The sequence below is a fragment of the Haliotis rufescens genome, unplaced genomic scaffold (genome assembly GCF_023055435.1).
Source record: "Haliotis rufescens isolate VD_foot unplaced genomic scaffold, xgHalRufe1.0.p SCAF_3, whole genome shotgun sequence".
Taxonomy (NCBI): Eukaryota; Metazoa; Mollusca; class Gastropoda; order Lepetellida; family Haliotidae; genus Haliotis; species Haliotis rufescens.
This window is the reverse complement of record NW_025964001.1, coordinates 17,878,825-17,904,365: the sequence shown is the minus strand read 5'-3', so window position 1 is coordinate 17,904,365 and position 25,541 is coordinate 17,878,825. Positions and strand designations below refer to the sequence as shown.

The 25,541-nt window shown below is 43.4% G+C and overlaps 1 protein-coding gene across 1 annotated transcript in view; it reads right to left on the bottom strand.

Annotated features, from left to right (window-relative positions):
- Window positions 1–6,190: 6,190 nt before the first annotated feature.
- The window catches only part of LOC124137022 (exportin-5-like), a 49,396-nt gene continuing 30,045 nt past the window's right edge, over window positions 6,191–25,541 (bottom strand). The window contains exons 19-32 of the mRNA XM_048403845.1: window positions 21,379–21,444; window positions 20,292–20,407; window positions 18,742–18,842; window positions 18,287–18,383; window positions 17,388–17,524; window positions 15,846–15,943; window positions 14,923–14,978; window positions 13,772–13,854; window positions 13,428–13,573; window positions 12,409–12,513; window positions 11,234–11,374; window positions 10,063–10,131; window positions 9,356–9,454; window positions 6,191–7,170 (exon numbers count right to left, since the gene is read on the bottom strand). Of these exons, the coding sequence (XP_048259802.1) occupies window positions 7,015–7,170; window positions 9,356–9,454; window positions 10,063–10,131; window positions 11,234–11,374; window positions 12,409–12,513; window positions 13,428–13,573; window positions 13,772–13,854; window positions 14,923–14,978; window positions 15,846–15,943; window positions 17,388–17,524; window positions 18,287–18,383; window positions 18,742–18,842; window positions 20,292–20,407; window positions 21,379–21,444 (1,470 nt within the window). The 3' untranslated portion in view covers window positions 6,191–7,014. The remainder of the gene's footprint in view (window positions 7,171–9,355; window positions 9,455–10,062; window positions 10,132–11,233; window positions 11,375–12,408; window positions 12,514–13,427; window positions 13,574–13,771; window positions 13,855–14,922; window positions 14,979–15,845; window positions 15,944–17,387; window positions 17,525–18,286; window positions 18,384–18,741; window positions 18,843–20,291; window positions 20,408–21,378; window positions 21,445–25,541) is intronic.

Below are 25,541 nucleotides of genomic sequence, written 5' to 3'. Positions count from 1 at the left end.
TGCTGTTGTTTTCTTTTAGCTTGACTGGAAAAATCGGTTCCACTTCTCGTTCCTTGAGTGGGATAGTGGAGTGTTACGCATGCTCAAAACCAGGGCTTGATTCCTACATGGCCATCGCAGTGCTGGGATAGCATTGGTGGTTGAATCGTCTAAGGCACCGCTGTGATGGTCTGTCCCTTTGGTGTTGCAGACACCTTTGGTCATGGGTTCGAATCCCAGATTTAACTTGATTATGTTTGTACGTTTTACCAAAGTGGTAAACTTTAAAGACCTGCATTAGTTTTGGCTTTCCTTTTACATCAAGCTGACATGCAGTGATGTAACTGAAGTAAGGGTCAAAGCAGGGTTAATCTAGACTCACTCCCTTGGTGTGCCATGCTGAATTTGCTTTCTTTGTTGTTTAGAGTGTCACACTCAGCAACATTCTAGAAGCCTGTGTAATGCACGTGCAGTGCATGAGCAATGTAACAAATGTTATATTTGGGATAACACTTTCTTAGTAAAGTACAGATTCTCGTACTTTTTTTAGGTTGAGTCCCGTCCGGGATTCGAACCCACACTTGCCAGAGTGAGGCACCTAATCGCCAGCGATCTAACCCACTCAGCCACCGAGGCTTCCACAAAAGGAAAGTCTGACAACTGGTAGTCTAGATCAAGTACTTTGAGTACCCCTCTGACAAGTGTAAATTGGCACGGCTCCCATGGCCAAACGCTGTGAATACACAATGCCATTTAGAAAGTAGTCAAATGTAACAAATGTTATATTTGGGATAACACTTTCTTAGTAATGCGCCATGCCACTGGTGTATGATGACATGCAATCATCCATGTCACAGAGGCTGACCCCCTGGTCCATTCAGTGGCCTTGTTGGCCAGCATATGTTGTTGGGGACATGTTGTACCTCACAGGTAAACCTACTCATATGGTATGTCAACTACATGGTGGAGTGAAAGGGGTGTGTGTCCCAGTCAGATGTATTACAGCCATATTGGCACCCACTGAGGCAGGGTTCAATACTGCTTTGAAGTATTTCAGTTAAATCATGGCATGTCTGTTTGATGCGGGAGGAAAGAATAGCATGACAAGACAATACATGGTTCATGGGACAAGTGATGGTTAGCCACGATGGATTTGCCCAAGTTGAAGTCATCATCAGCCATTGTGACCACAATCCTCATTCAGCACTTCGGACCGTGGTGTTACTTTCCCTGGATGTCACCTGTGTGGTCAAGTCATAAAGCAGGAAAATAATTCCTGGATGCTGGGGCAGCCATATTGAAAATCAGATCAAAACAGGTGTTACTTTCCCTGGATGTCACCTGTGTGGTCAAGTCATAAAGCAGGAAAATAATTCCTGGCTGCTGGGGCAGCCATATTGAAAATCAGATCAAAACAGGTGTCATCATTGGCAGGAACAAGTAAGTGAAGTTTCAGCTTCATTGGTCCTGTCGTTTTAGAAGGAGATGAGCCAGACAGAGCATGCCCGACACATAGCATGTGACAATGCTCATTTGACATTCAGTATCTAAAAAGGAACAATTTTTGGCTTCACCTTGCCCTTTGTTATCCCCCGCCGCGCGAAAGCGCGAAGCGGGGGATATAGTATTCACGACCGTCCGTCCGTCCGTCCGTCCGTACGTCCCACCTGTTTGTTGCCGCGATATCTCAAGAACTAAACACTGGATTGTCTTCATATTTGGAACTATGGTGTATATACAGACTCCGCAGACACCAGTCGGTTTTGGTGACCTTGATCCCATTTTCAAGGTCACAGCAGACAAATCTGCTTTTAGAGTTGGAAAACGGTGTTGCCGCGATATCTCAAGAACTAAACACTGGATTGTCTTCATATTTGGAACTATGGTGTATATACAGACTCCGCAGACACCAGTCGGTTTTGGTGACCTTGATCCCATTTTAAAGGTCACAGCAGGCAAATCTGCTTTTGGAGTTGGAAAACGGTGTTGCCGCGATATCTCAAGAACTAAACACTGGATTGTCTTCATATTTGGAACTATGGTGTATATACAGACACCGCAGACACCAGTCGGTTTTGGTGACCTTGACCCCATTGTCAAGGTCACAGCAGGCAAATCTGCTTTTGGAGTTAGAAAACGGTGTTGCTGCGATATCTCAAGAACTAATCGCTGGATTGTCTTCATATTTGGAACTATAGTGTATATACAGACACCGCATACACCTGTCAGATTTGGTGACCTTGACCCCATTTTCAAGGTCACAGCAGGCAAATCTGTTTTTGGAGTTGGAAAACGGTGTTGCCACAATATCTCAAGAACTAATCGCTGGATTGTCTTCATATTTGGTACTATGGTGTACAGGCGGGGGATATTTCGTCACTCTGTGACAAATACTTGTTCTATGATGATTTAATGCCGCTTTTAGCAATATTCCAGCAACATCACAGCGAGGGACACCAGAAATATGCTTCACACATTGTACGTATGTGGGGAATCGAACCCGGGTCTTCGGCATGAGGAGCGAACGCTTTAACCGCTAGGCTACCCCCCTGCCCTTTGTTTTTGCAACTTCACCTTTATATCCCAATAATGTACTGTGTCTGGTCCTCTGTCGGTGACATTCAAGTAACACATAAATGATGTCACACTTCACATAAGTAAACACTTTATCATAAATTCATTGCATCAACAGTATGATCAGGTCAATGCTGCTATAAAGCAGGCAGCTACCAACTTTCTCTAAATACACATTTATACCTTGAATGAATATCTACAATGCATTTGAAAATGTCTGAACAGGACATCCTATTTCGTCAAAAAATATTTCTTTAATTCACAACTTTTTATATTTGGCGTATGACCCACACTCTACAAAAGCCCAGTTATGGTATGGCAGAGTTGGCACCAGTGAAACCAGTGATTGATGTTATGAGCAAAGATGGATGCCATCAGTGTATAACACACAATCAACCAAGTATTAACTTTGTATGTCTGTTATCTCAGAGATAAATTTCATAGACAAACTTCACATTTCAAGAGCATAACTTCACATCTCAAGAGCTATAATTCACATCTCAAGAGCTTAACTTCACATCTCAGAGATTCAGTTCTTATCTCCGAGATAAACGTAGCACAACAATAAATAGAATTATTAACCACAGCATCCATCATCTGTTTTACCTATTTGTTAATACTTCATTCAAACATTCACGTTTACACAACAATAATGAATGACAGCATAGACTATTTCGAGTATTGAACAGTATTTCAGTTCTGTCACTGTGTGTCAGCTTGATGTGGGATGAAAACAAAGTAATGTAGGTCTTGGATGTTTACCACTTTGGAGAAACCCACAAGCATGGTCATGGTGCTGACAAACCTAGAAACACAATGAAGGTGAATCTGGGATTCAAACACAATCATAAGTTGATGTAACGTCTAAGGGACACAACTCTGTCATGCCTTAGAAGTGCCACACACCAATAAATGAAGCACCAATGCATTATAGGCATATAATTCTAGAATTAGTCCCAGAGTTATTTGGTAAAATAAGCAAATTCTAGATAGTTACAGAATTGTGAGAAAAACATCAAAATTGACTTACGAGTAAACAACCAGGCAATATTCTTGCGACTTATTTGGGCATACGCAGTTCCTGGAAATGGTATCCGATTCTTAGTCCCCAATTTAAAGTAAAGAAGGAAAGTTAAGTCTGGACTCAGACCTAGGTCTTGCAGCTGAAGTCTATAAAACATTATTAAGGCATACTGAAGAGTGGGAAGAAGTGGCAACATGAGTGAGTGAGTGAGTGAGTTGGGTTTAACGCCACTTTTAACAGTATTCCAGTTATATCGCGGCATGTCAGCTTAATGTGGGAGGAAAGCCCGAAGTGATGCAGTGATGCACGTTTACCACTTCGGTGAAATCCACGAGCACGGCTATGGTGCTGACAAACCTAGAAACATAATCGGGGCAAACCGGGATTCGAACCCACAATCATAGGTTTCTGGCGTGCCCAAGGGAGGCAACTCTGCACAGAGAATCACGGCGCCTTAAACGACTGGGCTACCTGTGCCCCCTCGTGGCAACACGAACATTACTTGAGAAACAACAGCAAAGGATACAAGGCCCTTCCAGTGCTGACATTGTACCACTCGCACATCCTAATGTCAGTCGTAGACTGTAGTCCAGGCATCAAGTCCAGGACTAGAGAGGTAAACCGTGATCAAATCCGACCCTCCTGTTGTTGTCTTTATCACCCCTTGATCACACTTACTTCCCTGGAAGGTACTACCTCTTCCTTTGGATACTTGGAATACATGACTTTGGGATAATGTGTGTTTACTCAAGGAGTCGAAAAGACACATGTTTTAAAGATAAAGGGTCCAAACCAGGTCTTGGGTCACCTTTGTCAAGGAACATTGATAGTCCTCTGTGTTGCAATCATAAGAGATTGTGTGCAGCATGTAGATTTTACGAAACCAGAGTCAGAATTCAAGAATTTCCCAAGCTCTCCCTCTAGTGCCGCTAAAACCAACACTTAGTTGTAATGAGGTGAGGTGAAATTGGGTTTAACGTTGCGTCCAAGATTATTGCTCTTATATAGCGACGTGTGTGTGTGTGTTAGTGTGTGTGTTAGTGTGTGTGTTAGTGTGTTAGTGTGTGTTTTCTGGTTGTATGAGTCCAGACTATTGCCACTTTTATATTGCTCTGAGATACCATGTGGCAGTTAAACATGGATACCCTATTCGGACACAGTTTTCTAACTCCAAGCCGACCAGTCCTTTTTTTATCCCCTTCATACCATGTACCAGGCAGGGAAAAACAAATAACATCATTTTCAGTCATGTGAGCTTAAAATTCCAACTCTCCTTTCATATAATCAGTATGCTGCACACATAAGGTACTAATCTTCTCTCTGTACAGGAATCAGGGTTTGCTGTCCGACACAGGGACTATGGATCTATGTGGAATAACAACTAAAGCCTTGATCCACCAAACATTCCTGCTATAAACATAAGTCATGTACATTGCCATAGTCAACACTACACAGTTCTGTGTACACTACATTCCTCCATCACCTGTGAATACATACGTCTGCTTTGCAGTGTCGTTGCTATCGGTAACATGAAATCAAGTGAGTGAGTTAACGCCGCTTTTAACAGTATTCCAGTTATAACACGGCGTGTCAGCTTAATGTAGGAGGAAAGCCCGAAGTGATGCAGGTCTCAGACGTTTACCACTTCGGTGAAACCCACGTACACTGGTATGGTGCTGACAAACCTAGAAACATCGGGGTGAACCAGGATTTGAACCCACAATCATAGGTTTCTGGCGTGCCCAAGGGACGCAATTCTGCACAGCGAATTGCGGCGCCTTAGACAACTGGGCCCCCCACCCACAAAATCAAGCCAAGGTCTGATTCTAACAAGAGGAAAACCAGGAAGTGCTCAGATTACACAGCACACACACTGCACTGTTTCTCACCTGACAGCGAGGACAACATGTAGCCATGTTCTCTACACAAATTGCTTCAGTGTTATGGTAAGTTATGCTTAGATTATAACCAAGAGCTACAAGGAATTATGGATTGTCTGTTCTCAATGATTGAATCTCGAGCCTTTGACAACTTACTTACAGTATTCATTCAAGAACGACAGATAATCTGTAATCCTGAGTTTCGAGTAGGTTATTCTATATATTACTTATCATTTTAAGAGAAAATGAAGAAAAATGTATGAAAAAGTCAACTCTACAGTCATACGTCACTGAAGGCAAGCTTAATTAAGATGACATCACATGATGGATGATGTCACATTATATTTGTCTTAACAATAACTGTAATGTATTATAGCTCCAATTGACCAATCGGCATTGGGAATTGCTAAAATGCACATGTGTAAATATTGTAAAGTTATTACAAATGATAATTCTGTCCTTATGGGTAATACACAAAGTTAATGCACGGAGTAGGGCTCACTTGACATTCACGAGTTAGAAACGGCCTCAGTTCCTTAGCTTGCTTAAAACAGACAAGAACCATCACTACACTAAATATCAGATGTTTGTATTCACATAAGATAAATGATTGTAGTGTGTACAAACCTCTGCAGTGCTGACAATGCTATTTTACAGAACTCCTATATGGTAAAACAGACTTAATACTGTATTGTGAAATGGCCAACTATGGACAAATTAAATAACAAGCTGGAATGGGACTGATTTTAAATCAAGGTTGTTGATCTCAATTACATCGACACATTTACAGAGGTTAAAAAGATGACACAACTTCAATGAACATTATTACCAAACATACAAAATGTATAAAGACGGCACACCATTCACACAAAGGGCAAGTAGCTTATTATCCAGCCCTGGTCAACAAACAGTTCCCGCAAATAAAACATCCATAATATTCTTGCACATTTTGCTTGCAGTCTCATTTGTGGACAGTTCCTTGCAGACAATGTCAAGCATCAGTGGTGAACGAGACACTTGGGATGAAGTGTAGTTTTGGCAAGATGAATTTATCGTCGGTGACAAATCACACCTTAGGCAACATCCATTAAAACATTTGTCTTGACACATTTCCAGCTTTCATTTCAAGAATCATCTGTTGTTCATTTCATTGTTAGGGAGCAAATCAAAAGTTCAATGTTGGATAAGAAACCTAATTCCTTAAGTTTTGAGACATACCCCACAGACCCTCTGAATCTACAAAGACATTTCAGAAAGAAAAACACACAAACCAAAATTGCACCAATTGCATAGAAGTTGTGAAGTAACTTGATAACAACAAGAACAGATTATAAACTGGAAGATCTTTTTTTACTTGATCTTATTTTGTTCTACCTAAAAATACTGCCAATAGTGATGGCCTTCATTTTTTGGAGTAAATATGAGTATTTTAACAGTTTTGTTGACATAAGCTGTAAAATCCCTGAACAGTTGATTGGAAGACCTGGAAACACTCCCCAAAATTAAGGAATTATGATTTTTATCCAACATCAGACTTTCGAAATCACAGCGCTATCATCATTTCCTGAGGGGAGGGTCAGGTTTAAACAACTGGCACAATCCAATGTCGGATTTCTCCACATCATCGACCGACGGGTGTTTGGGCCGGTGACGGAACATGGGCGGCAGATTCTGGTAGTGGACTTCACGCTTAAACTGCTGACCAATATTTTTCTGGAAAATAATGGTAGAAAAGATAAAAACATTGACTTGGAAATAATATTAATAATCAACATACATAAATGTAAGTGTGCATGACAATCATGTAGTGAAGCACAAACATGACAAACATAGTGCAGCACTAGTAGCATGACAATCATGTAGTGCAGCACAAACATGACAAACATAGAGCAGCACTAGTAGCATGACAATCATGTAGTGCAGCACAAACATGACAAACATAGAGCAGCACTAGTAGCATGACAAACATGTAGTGAAGCACAAACATGACAAACATAGTGCAGCACTAGTAGCATGACAATCATGTAGTGAAGCACAAACATGACAAACATAGTGCAGCACTAGTAGCATGACAAACATGTAGTGAAGCACAAATATGACAAACATAGTTAGGCACTAGTAGCATGACAAACATGTAGTGAAGCACTAGTAGCATGACAATCATGTAGTGAAGCACAAACATGACAAACATAGTGCAGCACTAGTAGCATGACAATCATGTAGTGAAGCACAAACATGACAAACATAGAGCAGCACTAGTAGCATGACAAACATGTAGTGAAGCACTAGTAGCATGACAATCATGTAGTGAAGCACAAACATAGAGCAGCACTAGTAGCATGACAAACATCGTGCAGCACTAGTAGCATGACAATCATGTAGTGCAGCACAAACATAGAGCAGCACTAGTAGCATGACAAACATGTAGTGAAGCACAAACATGACAAACATAGTGCAGCACTAGTAGCATGACAATCATGTAGTGAAGCACAAACATGACAAACATAGTGCAGCACAAACATGACAAACATGTAGTGAAGCACAAATATGACAAACATAGTGCAGCACTAGTAGCATGACAAACATGTAGTGAAGCACTAGTAGCATGACAATCATGTAGTGAAGCACAAACATGACAAACATAGTGCAGCACTAGTAGCATGACAATCATGTAGTGAAGCACAAACATGACAAACATAGAGCAGCACTAGTAGCATGACAAACATGTAGTGAAGCACTAGTAGCATGACAATCATTTAGTGAAGCACAAACATAGAGCAGCACTAGTAGCATGACAAACGGCATGACAATCATGTAGTGAAGCACAAACATGACAAACATAGAGCAGCAGTATTAGCATGGCAAACAGCATGACAATCATTTAGTGAAGCACAAACATGACAAACATAGAGCAGCACTAGTAGCATGACAAACAGCATGACAATCATGTAGTGAAGCACAAACATGACAAACATAGAGCAGCACTAGTAGCATGAAAAACACCTTGCAGCACTAGTAGCATGACAATCATGTAGTGAAGCACAAACATGACAAACATGTAGTGAAGCACAAACATGACAAACATAGAGCAGCACTAGTAGCATGACAAACATGTAGTGAAGCACAAACATGACAAACATAGTGCAGCACTAGTAGCATGACAAACATGTAGTGAAGCACAAATATGACAAACATAGTGCAGCATTAGTAGCATGACAATCATGTAGTGAAGCACAAACATGACAAACATAGAGCAGCACTAGTAGCATGACAAACATGTAGTGAAGCACTAGTAGCATGACAATCATGTAGTGAAGCACAAACATAGAGCAGCACTAGTAGCATGACAAACGGCATGACAATAATGTAGTGAAGCACAAACATGACAAACATAGAGCAGCAGTATTAGCATGACAAACAGCATGACAAACATGTAGTGAAGCACAAACATGACAAACATAGAGCAGCACTAGTAGCATGACAAACATCGTGCAGCACTAGTAGCATGACAATCATGTAGTGAAGCACAAACATAGAGCAGCACTAGTAGCATGACAAAGCATGACATTCATGTAGTGAAGCACAAACATGACAAACATAGAGCAGCACTAGTAGCATGACAAACATCGTGCAGCACTAGTAGCATGACAATCATGTAGTGAAGCACAAACATGACAAACATAGAGCAGCACTAGTAGCATGACAAAGCATGACATTCATGTAGTGAAGCACAAACATGACAAACATAGAGCAGCACTAGTAGCATGACAATCATGTAGTGAAGCACAAACATGACAAACATAGTGCAGCACTAGTAGCATGACAAACATGGTGCAGCACTAGTAGCATGACAAACTACTCAGCTGTATGCAGACTGTACAGGGAGGCTGCAACTCACCCCTATTACTCCAGACACGAGTTTCTTGAAAGCTTCCTTCTTTTTCTTCTCAGAGTGTTGTTTCTGTGGACTGGACTGGAGGATTTTGTCATCAAAAGACTGAAAACATAGGAAACGTAAATTAGGACTAGAACGGATAGAACATCGATACCCGGTACCCACAGTACTATTATTACCTGACCCAGGTACCCTTGAACAAGTAAGTTTCCAGTTACTTCTCTTGGCATCAGTTGTTCATGGCATCACACGAACCAAAAAGTGGTGTTTGGCCATAGTTTTATCTAAACAATGTGACACAAATACAAAATGCACCCTATATGCTGCCAAATTGAGTTTTAGCACACCTCGGTATATATCCCTGGTTCTTCTTTTTGTAAATTTCAATATATAGACACAGAGGAAATTTGTAGAATTGGTCATTTAAGATTCAAAGAATACAAAAAAAGTAATCATTTCTATCTACCAGTTATCATTTTTAAAATGCACAGTGACATTACACAGACAACGTTGAAGAAAATAAACTATCACAGGATTCTGGCACGGCTAAGGGGCACAACTCTGTACAGTAAATTGGAGCAGCTCAGATGACTGGGACACCCATAACAGGATTGTCCATGCCCAGCAGCTTCTGGTCATCTATGTCCCATAAAGTTTTGTCTTAGGACCAATCAGGGATCCTGGAGACAATCTGTTATCATAAAGCTCACCTGGACCTGTTGATGTGTCACATCTGTTATCTGAAGAAGTATCTTGGCAAGGTCTGGAAACGATGGCCTCTGAAATTTGTAGATTTCAAAATTAAGAATCATATACAATGTATTCAAACATATTACTGATTTTAGTGTTGAAAAAGTTATTTTATGACATTAAATAATTCATCCCATCTAACATTAACATTTCAAAAGAATACCAAACCAGTAGTTGACAGAGCAATGACCAATGGTGACAGGATCAGTGCTGTAGTTCCAGCCCCAGCAACTCACCAGCACATCATACAGCTATAGCCCCAGATGCAGCAACTCACCAGCACCTCATAGAGCTGAAGCCCCAGGCCAAGCAACTCACCAGCACCTCATACAGCTGTAGCCCCAGGCCAAGCAACTCACCAGCACCTCATACAGCTGTAGCCCCAGGCCCAGCTACTCACCAGCACCTCATACAGCTATAGCCCCAGGTGCAGCAACTCACCAGCACCTCATAGAGCTGAAGCCCCAGGCCAAGCAACTCACCAGCACCTCATAGAGCTGAAGCCCCAGGCCAAGCAACTCACCAGCACCTCATACAGCTGTAGCCCCAGGCCAAGCAACTCACCAGCACCTCATAGAGCTGAAGCCCCAGGCCAAGCAACTCACCAGCACCTCATACAGCTGTAGCCCCAGGCCAAGCAACTCACCAGTGCCTCATACAGCTGTAGCCCCAGGCCAAGCAACTCACCAGTGCCTCATACAGCTGTAGCCCCAGGCCCAGCTACTCACCAGCACCTCATACAGCTGTAGCCCCAGGCCAAGCAACTCACCAGTGCCTCATACAGCTGTAGCCCCAGGCCAAGCAACTCACCAGTGCCTCATACAGCTGTAGCCCCAGGCCCAGCTACTCACCAGTGCCTCATACAGCTGTAGCCCCAGACCCAGCAACTCACCAGTGCCTCCTACAGCTGTAGCCCCAGACCCAGCAACTCACCAGTGCCCCATACAGCTGTAGGCCAGCAACTCACCAGTGCCTCCTGCAGCTGTAGCCCCAGACCCAGCAACTCACCAGTGCCTCCTACAGCTGTAGCCCCAGACCCAGCAACTCACCAGTGCCTCATACAGCTGTAGCCCCAGACCCAGCAACTCACCAGTGCCTCATACAGCTGTAGCCCCAGACCCAGCAACTCACCAGTGCCTCATACAGCTGTAGCCCCAGACCCAGCAACATGGCCTGGGAGCCCTCATGTTGGCCGTGCACCTGCAGGGCGTTGAGCACCGACATGAACACGTGGGATGCTGCCTCGTGGGTCATCACATCTTCTGACTGCAGCTGCAACACAAGCAACAAGTAAGCTGTACGTGAAAGTGATACACAACTATTGTAGGAAACACATGACATGTCTCTTTAAGGACATATATTTACAAATATGCCACAAATACAAGATACAATAAACTACAGTTATAAAGAACTCAAAGAGACTACTAATTTTAGTTTGTTTAAACCGTAGTTCATTAAAAACATTTCAAATGAATTTCCTCACTCTAGTCATCGCATATGAAAGACAGAATTTATCCAATTAAAAAATCTTAGCCTAATCACTGTTTTACTATTGTTAAATGAGGGTGTAAATTGAGGACAAGGTGTCAGTACTTAATCCAGTGAATCACTTGCCTTCAATTGTTTATTACTGCTCTGAATAGCCCCGCGTGGCCTTAGATATTTTTAGGCTGATTGGTGACTCATGAGCAACTCAGATTAACATTAACACACGGGTACACACGGGGCTACAATGTGAATTCGATATACATCTTATAAATCTTTTTCCTCACTATGAATCATAAATAACTTCTATTCTAATCTTTTTTGAAACCCTGAAATGTGCAAGGTAGATCGTGTTAGGTAGGCAGAGCATTTATACTGTTTTGTTGGTCATCTACCACCTACGACTCAACCTTCGTTAAACCGCTGATAATCTATAATGCTCATCAATAATTTGGACCCCGAAGGTAGCATTGTATCGAGGGATCACTGTATATCCGTTATTTTGTTATAAGCATGTTCGTTATAACCATCAATTTTATATGATAGAATATACAGCAAATGGGTGGGACCGACAAAGCAGTTTGTTATATCAGTCAGTTTGTTATAACTGTGTTTGTTATAAACATAGTTTACTGTACATAGTTGACAGTTAGCAAAGACAGTATTATCAAGCATTCATGATTCAACAGTTTGTGATAGGCACTAGTTATGTGCAATAGTTAATGAGTGTTGGGTATAGCAGTTAGCAATATTGCCGATTATATCACATTTTCTTCGGTACTGAAGGAGTACTGTACATCTGGGCTATACAAGTACTTCACCTGTTTGACTAGCGGCCAGGCAAGGTTGACACATTTGTTACAGGCCGTCGTATCATTCCAGGAGAGTCCACTGTACACACACAGCAGGATGGAGGGGAACAGGCTCTGAAACAGTAGCACTTCTTTATCTAGGGAATAACTGTACACAGCAAGATGGAGGGGAAAGAACACACCTACATTATCTAGGGAATAACTGTACACAGCAGGATGGAGGGGAACAGGCTCTGAAACAGTAGCACTTCTTTATCTAGGGAATAACTGTACACAGCAAGATGGAGGGGAAAGAACACACCTACATTATCTAGGGAATAACTGTACACAGCAGGATGGAGGGGAACAGGCTCTGAAACAGTAGCACTTCTTTATCTAGGGAATAACTATACACAGCAGGATGGAGGGGAAAGACCACTCCCACATTATCTAGGGAATAACTGTACACAGCAAGATGGAGGGGAAAGACCACTCCTACATTATCTAGGGAATAACTGTACACAGCAAGATGGAGGGGAAAGACCACTCCTACATTATCTAGGGAATAACTGTACACAGCAAGGTGGAGGGGAAAGAACACACCTACATTATCTAGGGAGTAACTGTACACAGCAAGGTGGAGGGGAAAGAACACACCTACATTATCTAGGGAATAACTGTACACAGCAGGGTAACAGGGAAAGAACACTCCTACATTATCTAGGGAATAACTGTACACAGCAAGATGGAGGGGAAAGAACACTCCTACATTACCTAGGGAATAACATTCCTACATTATCTAGGGAGAAACTGGGCATACATTTTCGAAACAGCAAGATGGATCATGCCTCAAAGATTATATATTTCAGTAGCCATCATAATTTCACCAAGGACCCAAATACACAATGAAGGAAAACACTGTATACGTAAATAATGGTAGTCGCCAAGATGTTTGGATGTGAGATAAATTAACGGTTGAAATACATACGACCTGTAGGGAGGGACCAGCTCTGTAACACAGCATCATCTGCTCCGAGAAGCTGACCTACCTCAGTTTTCATACACTGCTGTCCGAGTTCACTGAGACTGTCGTCCTTGCTGGGCTGACTAGACTGAGCTGCGCTGTTGTCCGTGTCCTCCATGGCCACATCATCTGACGACTCCATGTTGGACTTCCGAGAGTAGCACACACACCCTGCATCAAGAGGGAGGAATTGCAATGTCGGAATCTGGAGCAGGCAGACTACTTTGTTGTTTACAGCAAAGTGAGACAGTGAATGTTACTTTATAAAAAATCATCAAACTTGTAAATAATTGAATGTGGGCCAGACAAACTAGTGGCTGATAACATAAGCAACAATCTACATTGTTGGGGTTCAGGTCTAGTGTTTACCAAGCAGCTCCATATATTCCCGAGACAGCTGCCTGGCGAGCTGGTCCTCCACCACCTCCGCCTCCTCCTGCTCCTTCTCACCACTGCAACACAAGGAGAAATCATTCAGTACCTAGAAGCATTAAGTATCTAACATCATCTAGAATCTAGTATACCATCTGGTAACAACCAGCATCTAGCTTCATCTAGTAACAAGCCGCATCTAGTAGCATGTAAGTAGCAGCAATTAATAAACTTGTCACATCCAGCAGCATCCAATAACTAGTAAGATCCAGCAGCATGCAGCATCTAGTATCCACCATCACCTAGTAACATGTGGATTCCGGGTCAGACTATAGGTCCCAAGCAACCTATACTGGTAGTAAGGGGCAACGAAATGGATAGGGAGTCAGGCTAGCTGGCTTGGTTGATGCATGTCATCGTATCCCAGTTGTGTGGATCGATGCTCATTATGTCAATCACTGGATTGTCTGGTTCAGATGCAATTTTTTACAGACCACTGTCGTACAGCTGTAATATTGCAGACTGCACCATTTAACAACAAACGATCAGAAACAAGTAGAATCAAGCATCAAGAAACATTTAGCATCAAAAACCATTTATTATCCAGCAGCATCTAGTACCTAGCATCATCCTCAAACAAGTAGCATTTAATATCTAGCCATATCTAGTAACAATCAGCATCTAGCAAAAAGCTGTATCTAGTAACTAGTATCACCTCAAAACTAAGCAGGATGTGACATCATCTAACTAGTAGCATCAAGCAACATCTAGTATCCAGCAGCATCTAGTAATAAACAACATCCAACATCAACTAGTATTTATCATCTAGCCATATCTTGTTATAAGCTGCATCAAGTTACTATCAACATCTAGTAGCATTTAACATTACTGGTCACTTTCTGAATGTGATAATCAAATGTGCTTGGGGTTATCACATACAGGTTATCATATAGTCACTGTTATAACTTAATAAGACTCCTTATCCACTTGTGCTTAACAATTTTGAAAATAAAGGATTTCGCAGTGAAAGGATTTTTACTTTGAAACTTTGCGAAATAATTTCTGAAATATTTCCATTATATCCTTTCAATATCATCATGATCATAAACTGAAACTGATAAACTAAAACTAATAAAACACAAACTTACCCATTTTCTGCCTTCTCATATCGGAGATTAATTTGGTTCCACTTGACACTCAGCCTCTGAAGAAACAATTGATAAGTAAATGAATTTTTAGTAAACATACCTCCAGACTACAATAACCCTATTCCGCGTAAAAGCGCTAAGAGAAATAAGTCCTGTCAACAATACACAGATTCATGTACCAAATGTTTACTCTTGTGGATTCTCCTTGATAGGAGAATGGGGCTATGGTATTGTAGAGGCAGAGATTACTCTAACATTAGTATATTTCTTGTGCTAGTAGTCACAGTGAGCATAGCGTCCCACAGCTTAACACACACGACGAGACACATTTGTTTGCTAGTTGTTTAATGCCTCATTCAGCAATATTTCAACTGTATGACAGCGGCCTGTAAATAATTGTCTGGATCAGACAATGAAGTGATTGAGATCATGAGCAATGTCCAACACCATCAGGGTACGACGAAACACAACCAAACAAATCACCAAACCAAGACTGACCACTCTGTCCATTCCGTCTCCTCTTACAAACAGAATGGGTGGCTCGGGACCAGTTCCAACCCGGAATCTGTAACGGGGTTGACACGAGATGAATAATATCCATTTTAATTTCCACATGATGCTGGTTTCTTTGTTTCTTTATTGTTTACCTAGCATATAAACACCGCACTCAGCAATATTCCAGCTACATGACAGCGGTCTGTAAATAATCGTGTCTGGACAAGACAATCCAGTGATTGATATCATGAACATTAATCCACGCAATTGGAATACAATGACACACATCAACCAAGTCAGCGAGCCTGACCGCCCGATCCCATTAATTGGCCTTTACGACAAGCATAGACGCCTTCTTATGGTAAGAATGGGTTGGTGAAGACCTATTCTACCCCTGATCTTCGTGGGTCACGTGACGCTGGTGTTACCTGTAGCATGTAGGGGCAGAGGGTGGACAGGATGGGCAGCAGTGCTGTTGTCTGACACTCCTTGGGGCAGTTCTGGACAAACGGCTTCATGAACACACTTACAAAGGTTAAGGAAATGGTCATCACTGGCAGACATTCATCCACATGGCTTCCAGTTCCACTATTACCCACTGATACTAATCTACAATGACTGAGCAAGGATCAACTCCACTTTGAGCAGTACCTGGAATTTCACTGAGTCAGTTGGTTTGCTGCTTGTAACAGTATTTCAGTCATGTATCACAACATATCACCTTAATGAAGGAGGAAAGCTCCAAAGTTTTCATTGTTTTCTCTGACCCCAAAGGGTTCTTTGGTTTGTTGTTTTACGCCGCACTCAGCAATATTCCAGCTATATGACGGCGGTCTGTAAATAATCGAGTCTGGACCAGACAATCCAGTGATTGATATCATGAGCATCGATCCACGTAATTGGGATCGATGACATGTATCAACCAAGTCAATGAGACTGACCACCCGATTCCGTTAGTCACCTTTTATGACAAGCAAAGTCACCTTTTACGGCAAGCATGGGTTGCTGAAGACCTATTCTACTCCGGAATCTTCACAGGTCGGACCCCAAAGGGATGCAACTCTGCACAGTTAATTGCAACATCATAGACGACAGGGCCAGCTATGCCCCAGGGTATGACTCCAGGCTCTGTGTGTTTACCAGCATGTTGTACAGGGGCAGCTCTTCTACTCCAGTCAACATATACCGTATTCCACATAATAAGCGCCCAACTCAAATAAACGCCCACAGCGATATTTGCTAATAAATTGGCTAGTGAACAATCCCAATTGCACCCCTTCCGATTGGTCAATGTACAAAATACATTTATTCGCGTATAATACGCACTCGTGTGTTATATGCACCCTTAATTATGGGCATTTAAATTCTGGAGAATTATATCTGTCGTATATAAACATTTCAGGCTGTCAGCATCAACCATGAAATTTATCTTTCAACTCTGTTTTTTCCCCACCAAAATAATATTCTAATAAGAGCCCCCTATTTCTAATTTTGAGAGTGCCCTGGGCGCTTATTACATCGAATACGGTATGTCAGACTCTGCCCACGGCAGAGATTCAGGCACTGCATGTCTGAGGAACAAGGTCCAGAGCCAGGTAACATATACTAGGCTGTGAACATTGCTAGTATTAACTTCAAAGTTAAACAGAAAGACACATTTCAAAATGTCTCAAGCAGGAAAAATAGGAAAATGTCCTCCAAATGTGAATCTTGAGCAGGGTGTGAGTACAGGGGGAAGGTCTGTTTATTTTTAAACACAGTCAGCATTATTATGGAGGCCTGTAAAAAAAATGGGCAAGACAAACCAGTGATTGATATCATGAACAACATCCCATGCCATCGGAGTATGATGTCACGCAATCAACCAAGTCACCGAATCTACCCAGCTGATCAATGCAGTTGCTTCTTATGATAAGCATAGGTTCCTGGGGTGCAAGTCTACCCCGGAATCAGCACCAGGGCAAGGATATGGATGATGGGCCGGAGTCTGTAGTCGGGGATGTGGTGAAGCTGCTGGATGACCGACTTGAGGACATACTCCACGAGTCCTGGCGCCGTGTAGAACTCATAGCCCAGACACTGACCAGCATTGCCCAGGATGTGAAAGCTGGAGTCAAACACAGATGGAACATTGTCAGAATACATGGAATGGTTTTATGTCAGCGTCTAATAATTACAGCTGTATCTCAGAAACAGCTTCGTGCTCTATGATGAGTATTTTGATCTATGGAGTAGAGTTTTGTGAAGTTGCCATTACATCCTTGCATTGATCAGTGAAGAGCACAGCACACAAAACACTGGACTTGATAAAAACAAAGATCAACCAGTAAAGTCGTAGTCAGCAATATTGCATCTGTATCGAGCCTGTGAACAATCTTGTGAGGGTCGGGCAAATCAGTGGATGATATCATGAGTAACAATCCATACCAAGGGGAACGACAATCAGTCAGGTCACACACTCCAACCAACCAAGCAACCAACCAAGCAACCAACCAAGCAACCAAGCAACCAACCAATCAATCAATCAAGAGAAGTGGAAAGCTATGTGCTGCAATACCCATCAGCCATGACAGATTAACTACAGTCATATGAAAGATAGGCTGTTCCTTGACTTCTTTTGCGTAGTACATAACTACGTACTATACACAGTGAATTGTGGTGCCTTAGACAAGCAGGTCACCATGTCACCTAATTCCCTTCATTTGCTCTAATGATAAGCATGAGGTATTTTTACCTTTTTGGGCTATAGGAATAAAACTACACCACAAACTAGAAGACAACAAGGGCACCTGCGTCCCCTGTAGATCACAAGACACACGGATGACACATGTTACAGGGCTACTTCTCTCCCTGGGTTATGTCGTCTCACCAGTTTTCATAGATGATGGACAGGAAGTTCTGCATCCTCTCCAGCGGGTGTTTGGATGTGGTTGTCTCTGTGCTGTCATTGCATGGCGGGGGGATACCTGGAAACACAGGCAGCACAGTAGAAACAAAACCACCCATTGTAAACAGCAGAGGATATATCCCGTTAGACTTAATTAATTACTCTTAGTGTCAAGCTCTACACCAAGTACGGCTGAATGTACATGTTTCATCTGCGACTGGTAAAAGGTGTGCATACTGATATTAAGTGCCTCATGATGCATGCACACACACTGGATTCACACATGCATGCACGCGCGTGCATCCAGGTGTGCGTGTGTGCGTCATAAGGAACTAAATTTCAGTACTAGATTACCTACAACAGAAACAGTTATTTTCAAGACAACATGAATCCCCCCCTGTTTTTGTGAAGGTTACTACAGTGAATATTCTACTCACCTAGTATTTGCAGTTTCTCATTGTCTTGTAAATCATAAGCCATTGCAAAGTCAGGGTGTCTCAGCTTGAGGAATTCCGGCAGCCACAGCTGACTCAGGGTCCTAGAAAAAGGTGAGGGTGAATGAATTGGGAAGTAGATCACACAGAAATATTCCACCAATATAACAGCAGATCCCCTCAAATGTTGGGCTGCACACATTGTACCCATGTGGAAAATCAAACTATCTCTTACCACTCATATTGTCCCAAGACACGAGAAAACATTGAAAGTATGCCAGTTCCAATGACACTAAACCAACGGTACGTAATGATTACCCTCCTGTAGCTTTAATGTGCATTGCCAGGAAATCATTGGAATTCATCATACTGAAAATTCTCAAACAGTAATGGACATACTTTTTTATCAAAATATGGAGTTGTTGATGCAATATTGTGCTTACTAAATAACGACTGTAGACATATGGAGACAACATTGGCGACAATTCCCTTTTTTTAAACTTTACAAAAAAGAAAGACTTCAGAGGCATCTGTTACTAAGCAACTATCAATCAACGAAAAAACATGTTGCAATTTTGCCAGAATACAAGTACCTAGGAACTATTATAGACAAAAAACTTAACTGGAACATGAATACTAATACAATCTTCTGTAAATGCCAACAGCAGTTACATCCCATGCATAAACGTCCATCTTTTAACATTAATCAGATCATTATTTTATGCAACAATTGTCCAAAATGTATCATGATTCTTAATTCCATGTTATTATGGCTCCTTTTCTGTGAGTAATAAACCAAAATTTAAACAATTCTAAATGTTGCCAGTGGGATAGCGGGCGTCAGTTTTGAAAGCCTTTCCTCCTTATACTAATAAATTGGCTGACAAACTTACTAAAGACCCCATTCAAGTTGTAAGCTCAGAGTACACAATCAAACCATCTGGCTGCCACCGCTGACCAATATAAAAGTTGAACACAAAAAGAGTTAGTACATTACCTATCCGGAATATGTACACACTTTAGATAGAAATAGCCACAGAAATTACAAACAAGACACAATCCCCATAAAGTTTGCACCGTAATGATAAGAACCCGGCACATTGTTTGTTATTACCAAACATGGTAATTCACACAGACCGAGTGCACATGTGCAGATCAGATACGGAACTCGCTGACTGTCAACATGCATTTCAAAGGAGGGGCGGTCGGGTAGCCTAGTGGTTAAAGCGTTCGCTCGTCACGCCGAAGCCCGGGTTCGATTCCCCACAATGGTACAATGTGTGAAGCCCATTTCTGGTGTCCCCCGTCGTGATATTGCTGGAATATTGCTAAAAGTGGCGTAAAACCATATTCACTCACTCACTCACTCATTTCAAAGGAACAAATGCGGTGAGTGTTTTTTGCAGTTATTTATCACAAATTCGACATAGCTTTTAAAATTAAAACAGTTCTTCGCAGTTTTGGTTGAAAATGTGATGCCTCGAGTTTGCAGTTTTACATTTTTTACCAAAACCAAGGAGGAGTGTTTTATCTGTAAACACAGCCACACCTACTTGATGAGGGACATGAGGTTCTCCAGCAGCTGACTGATGTGGGGTGTGGCAGGGTTCCTGAGGATGGGGCCACCGTTGCTCTGATTACCGTTGGCGAAGCCCCCATTCAGAGCGACCTGGAGATGAGTGAAGTTTTGGTTTGGATCAATAGGGATAAGTTTGTACTTTAATTAAATATGTCTGTTTGGGTAAGAAACACAGTTTTATACCTTGGCACCGCCTGGAATAAAGCACACCAGTGCGACCATTATTTTGCTTAAATTCACATCTTTTCAGGACAAATTTGTCAAAAACCAATACTTGAAAATATGTGTTTTATTTTCTGCCTGGTGATGTAAAACAAGTAGGCCGTTTCACAAAGCGATCTTAGCGCTACAATGATAATAACTCCCATACTTGGACACAGCTGAAAAGAAGTGTCTGTCTGTCTGTCCCTGTATGCGTGCGTGCGTTAGAGAGCCAACCAGTCCTTCTTTTTGGTAAATTCATAGATTTCTGTAAGCTGTCACTGTCAGTCTAGACACTGATTGAGTCAATACTACGATAGTTTGGATGTGCATTTCTTCATTTTGTTAACTAGGATGGGTTGCAGTGAGAATATTTGTGAACATTCATGCTGTCAAACTCTCTGACATTTCTCAATGTATACTGAAACGCTGAGTTCAGGATTAAAGGGTCTAAATGATCAGAAACCACAGTTCTGTATGTATTTGTCCCAGGGAATTCCCAGGGGTTCCCCCAGGAATGTGAAAGTAGTACGTCAGTGTTTACGTCATTTCAAGAACAGTCTCGGGAAAGCATATTAACGTCAAATTGTGTCATCATACACTGGGAATGTCAATGGACCTTTCGTCCAATGAAAAGGCCATATATCATGTAAACTTCACATTAAAAAATTATTCAAAATTGAAAAGTCATGCAGGAGTGGGAGAGTGTGGTTGTACACTGCTTTAGTAATATTCCAGCCCTATTAAGGCCGATAGACAGACACCATTAAAATTGGGCCTTACGTGGATCATGTGGGGATCCAAACCCAGGTCTTCACTAAGCTACCCCATCAGGTGGTGAAGCTGGGATGCATTCCTACCTGCATGTCATCCGGCCACTTTGTTCTCTTCATCACAGCCAGGATGGTGTTGATACAGTAACTTATCTGCAATACAGATACATCTACATCACACTTCATAGACAACTGTAGAAAAAGGCAATAACAAACAACATGTTCTTGTAACCTCAACAAAGTTATAAAGGTCCAAGAGAAATATCATGCACATCTTGCTCAGGATCCCCAGTAAAAGTGAGTCGGTTGTACTGCTGCTGTGAACAGTAGCACAGTTAGTATTTAGGTGCCTCACTCTGGCAGTGTACGTGGCAACGAATCCTGAATGGGTCTCAACCCCCCAAAAGTACTAGTATCTGTACTTTACCAAGAGTGAGGGAGTCTGGTTTTACGTCACTTTTATTAATATTCCAGCAATATCACGGCAGGGAACACCAGAAATAGGCTTCACACATTGTACCCAAGTCGGGAATCAAACCCGGGTCTTCGGCGTGAAGAGCGATTCTTTACTAAGAAAGTGTTATCCAAAATATGACATCTGTTACATTTGACCACTTCTAAAATGGCATTGTGGGTACAGTATTTCAGTTGTCGTGGGACTCACAAGCCATTCCATGCCTGGGTGTCTCAGCTTGAGGACTTCAAGAACTGGAGCAAGGTAGAAATGAGTTGGTAAAGTTTTGTAGAATTTTCCTATTCGGAATATTCTATAAGTAATACGTTACCACTGTTATACCGAGGCTGTTGTCTCCCACAACTGCTGCTATAGCGAAATCTACCACAGAGATCTCAATTACCTCATGCAGCACGTGCGTAGCCACCTAGCTGCCATGTGACACCCTTCACTCTTGTCTCCTGCGAGAGCAAGTGCTCGGGGGACGGACGGGCGGGCAGCAGCCCAGTGGTAACGTATTACTTATAGAATATTCCGAATAGGAAAATTCTACAAATTACATTAAGTAATACGTTACCACTGTTATACCGAGGCTGACTACCACAGTAGGCGGTGGGGAGCACCTACAACCCGAATCCTGACTGCTAGCGTTCCTTCCGACCAGCGGAAGTAAACACCAAGGCGGAAGCACTCGATGCGCATGCACCTAGCTAGGCGTTACCCTATAGGAATACCAAAGCACTGTCAAGCGCATACCGTAAGGCTCAATCGTCAATGCCAAAACGATTGGTGACTCCAAACGGCCCCACTGGATAGGTATTTCATCGCCGCAGCGGATGAGAACACTGTATCCGCGTGAGCTAAATCTTAGATCAGGTTAAACAGTCGAAAAGAGGGAAATTAATTTCCTTCAGACCGTATATCCCAGAGCAAGCCTACTTAAAGTATGCATTAGGCGCGTGACCTAATTCCAGTATTCGTAAGCATGTATCGCAAGGTTGGAATACACGACAGACAATTAAATGCATAATTGTCAAAATACAAATAAGGACAAAACACACAAAAAGCCACCTCACCTGTGGTGTGAGTGCGCTGGTTTGCAGGACCCCCACGGCGTGGGAACATTGGAGACGACCCAGATTGACCACCGTGCAAGGACTGACGACTGCGGAGTTTGGAATTGCGCTGGACACCCCCCCTAGATGACCGCTTGTGCCGCGATCAGTGGCCCAAGACGGTGCACCCCCTCCACGTCTTCATCAGAAACCTTTCTGAGGTAATGATTGGCAAAACGCCAGTAACAACCTCGTAATATTCTGTGAACAGAGATATTCGAGTGTAGGGCAAATGTTGCCGCTAGCGCCCTGATCTCGTGCGGGTTTGACCCCGCTACCGGTAACCCCCGAGACCGGTACGCCAGATTGATGACAGAACGAAGCCACAACGCAATCGAGTTGCGAGTTATGTCAACCGTGCGATTAGGGTTACACGATATGAACAGACGGTCACGCCCTTGTCTACGTTCATTCGAAGCCTTAAGATAATACTTAAGGGCCCTAACCGGACACAGCGCTCTGTCCTCAGTATCAGCAGGATGTAAGATTTCTTTGAGGGATCTTACAGTGAATTCTCTCTCCGTTTGCCCGACTCTCTGATTCTTGGCGACGAAGCCCATGAGCAGGCCCAGGCGGACCGCTCCTTCGTCACCCCTATCGAATCGTACCTTGGCGACATCGAGTGCATGAATTTCGGATACACGTGCCGCCGTGGCAAAGGAGAGGAGAAATGCTGTTTTCCAAGTCACATGCCGGAACGAAGCACTATGCAAGGGTTCATACGGAGCTTCCGTAAGTGATTGCAACACTAGGGAAAGATCCCAGGCCGGTGCCCGAAGGCGGCCCTTCTTAAGATAGTGCTGTTTGAAACCCTTGATAATACCCCGTATCACCGGCTCTTTGGAGAGACTGGTACCCATAGCAACGTCCCGTACCGTAGCAACGGACGAGACATAGTTGGCAATGGAACCCCCGGAGAGTTTCCGGGTCTCTCGCAAGTGAGACATGAAACGAGCAATATCCTGCACAGATACCTTATCTGGCGAATGAATGTGATGTTTACAACACCACTTGGTGAAAATAACCCAACGTGCATTATACACCTTCTGGGTAGAATCACGATGCATACTAACGTATGCCCGAGACGCCCGGCGAGAAAAACCTTTACTCCTCAGACGCTCGGTGACAACATCCACGCGTGCAGATTGAAATGCCCTGCGTTTGGATGAAGCTGACGGGTGTGAGGGTGGATCAAGAGATCCGGTCTCACAGGCAGTGGGAGTGGCGACTGCGTGACCTGGGTCAGCAAGTCGGGGTACCACGATCTGTTCGGCCACATGGGCGCGATCAGTAACATTCGACAGCGAACTCCTCGAAGCCGGCTTAGAATGTGTGGTATCAACGCTGTCGGCGGGTAAGCATAAGCGTCCAAGCCCGTCCAGTCTAACGTGAGAGCATCGTGATCGATGGCGCTCGGGTCCGGGACTGGTGATACAAACAACGGGAGTTGATTGTTGAACCGTGTTGCGAACAGGTCGACCATCGGACGACCCAAACGTTCGCACAGCCACTGAAACACTACTGGGTTCAGCATCCACTCTGTGGGGCTCGGATCCTGAGGCCTCGAGAGAGCATCGGCCAGTACGTTCCGCACACCTGGGATGTGACGGGCGCGTATCTGGCACGGGACACTGTCCACCAGAGCGTAAAACTCGAACGTGAGATCGAGTAGCGAGTGACTGTGGGTTCCCCCCAGTTTGTTCACATAGGACACTACCGTCGTGTTGTCGGTCGCCAGCATGAGCCGGGCGTAGACGAGACGATGCTTCCAGTGATTGACTGCGTTGATCACTGCCTTGAACTCGAGACAATTGATGTGAAGACCTAGTTCGTCTACGCACCACAGCCCCGAGCTCACCTCCCCCTCTAGATGGGCGCCCCAGCCCACTAGAGAGGCGTCTGTATACAGGTTCAACGTGGCCCGGTAGGGCCACATAGAGACTCCTGATAAGACATTGTAAGGGAGCGTCCACCACTCCAGATGCGGTCGTGGGGCCGATCAGGGAGGGCGACGGTCGCACTGTTCACCTCCGTTGCTAACAACTGGATTAAAAACAGTTGCACCGGGCGGAGTTGGAGACGACCCCGTTCGGTGCAGTCCTGGGCTGATACAAGTAGCCCTAACAGCTGTTCCCAAAAGTGAACAGTCTGTTGCACCGCTAAGACTTTGGCAATCATCGCCTGAATTTTGTGCCACCGGTCTGGGGGGACAAAGAGGCGATGGGACACCGTGTTGAACCGACCTCCGATGAACTGCAAGTTCTGAGAAGGGGTTAACTCGCTCTTGGGGAGATTGACAATCCACCCCAATTGCTCCAAGAGCCGACGTGCGAAAACGAGATGGCGTGACAGGGTGTCCGTCATTCGATTTGCTACTAGCGAGTCGTCCAGGTACGCGAAGTACCGGACACCCCTCCGGTGGAGGAACCCCACTATGGGGGTGGTTAACCGGGTGAACAGCCAGGGAGCGGATGAAAGACCGAATGGGAGTACAACCCACTCGTAGTGCCTGCCTTGAAAGACAAACCTGAGATACTTGTGATGATCCGAGTGAATCAGAACATGCAGATAAGCATCCTTCAGGTCGATCGAAGCTAGCCAGTCGGCCGGCATGATCAGTGCTTTCAGGTCCGTCAAGCTCAACATTCTGAACTTGGGCGGTTTGCGCAGGTAGAACTCGT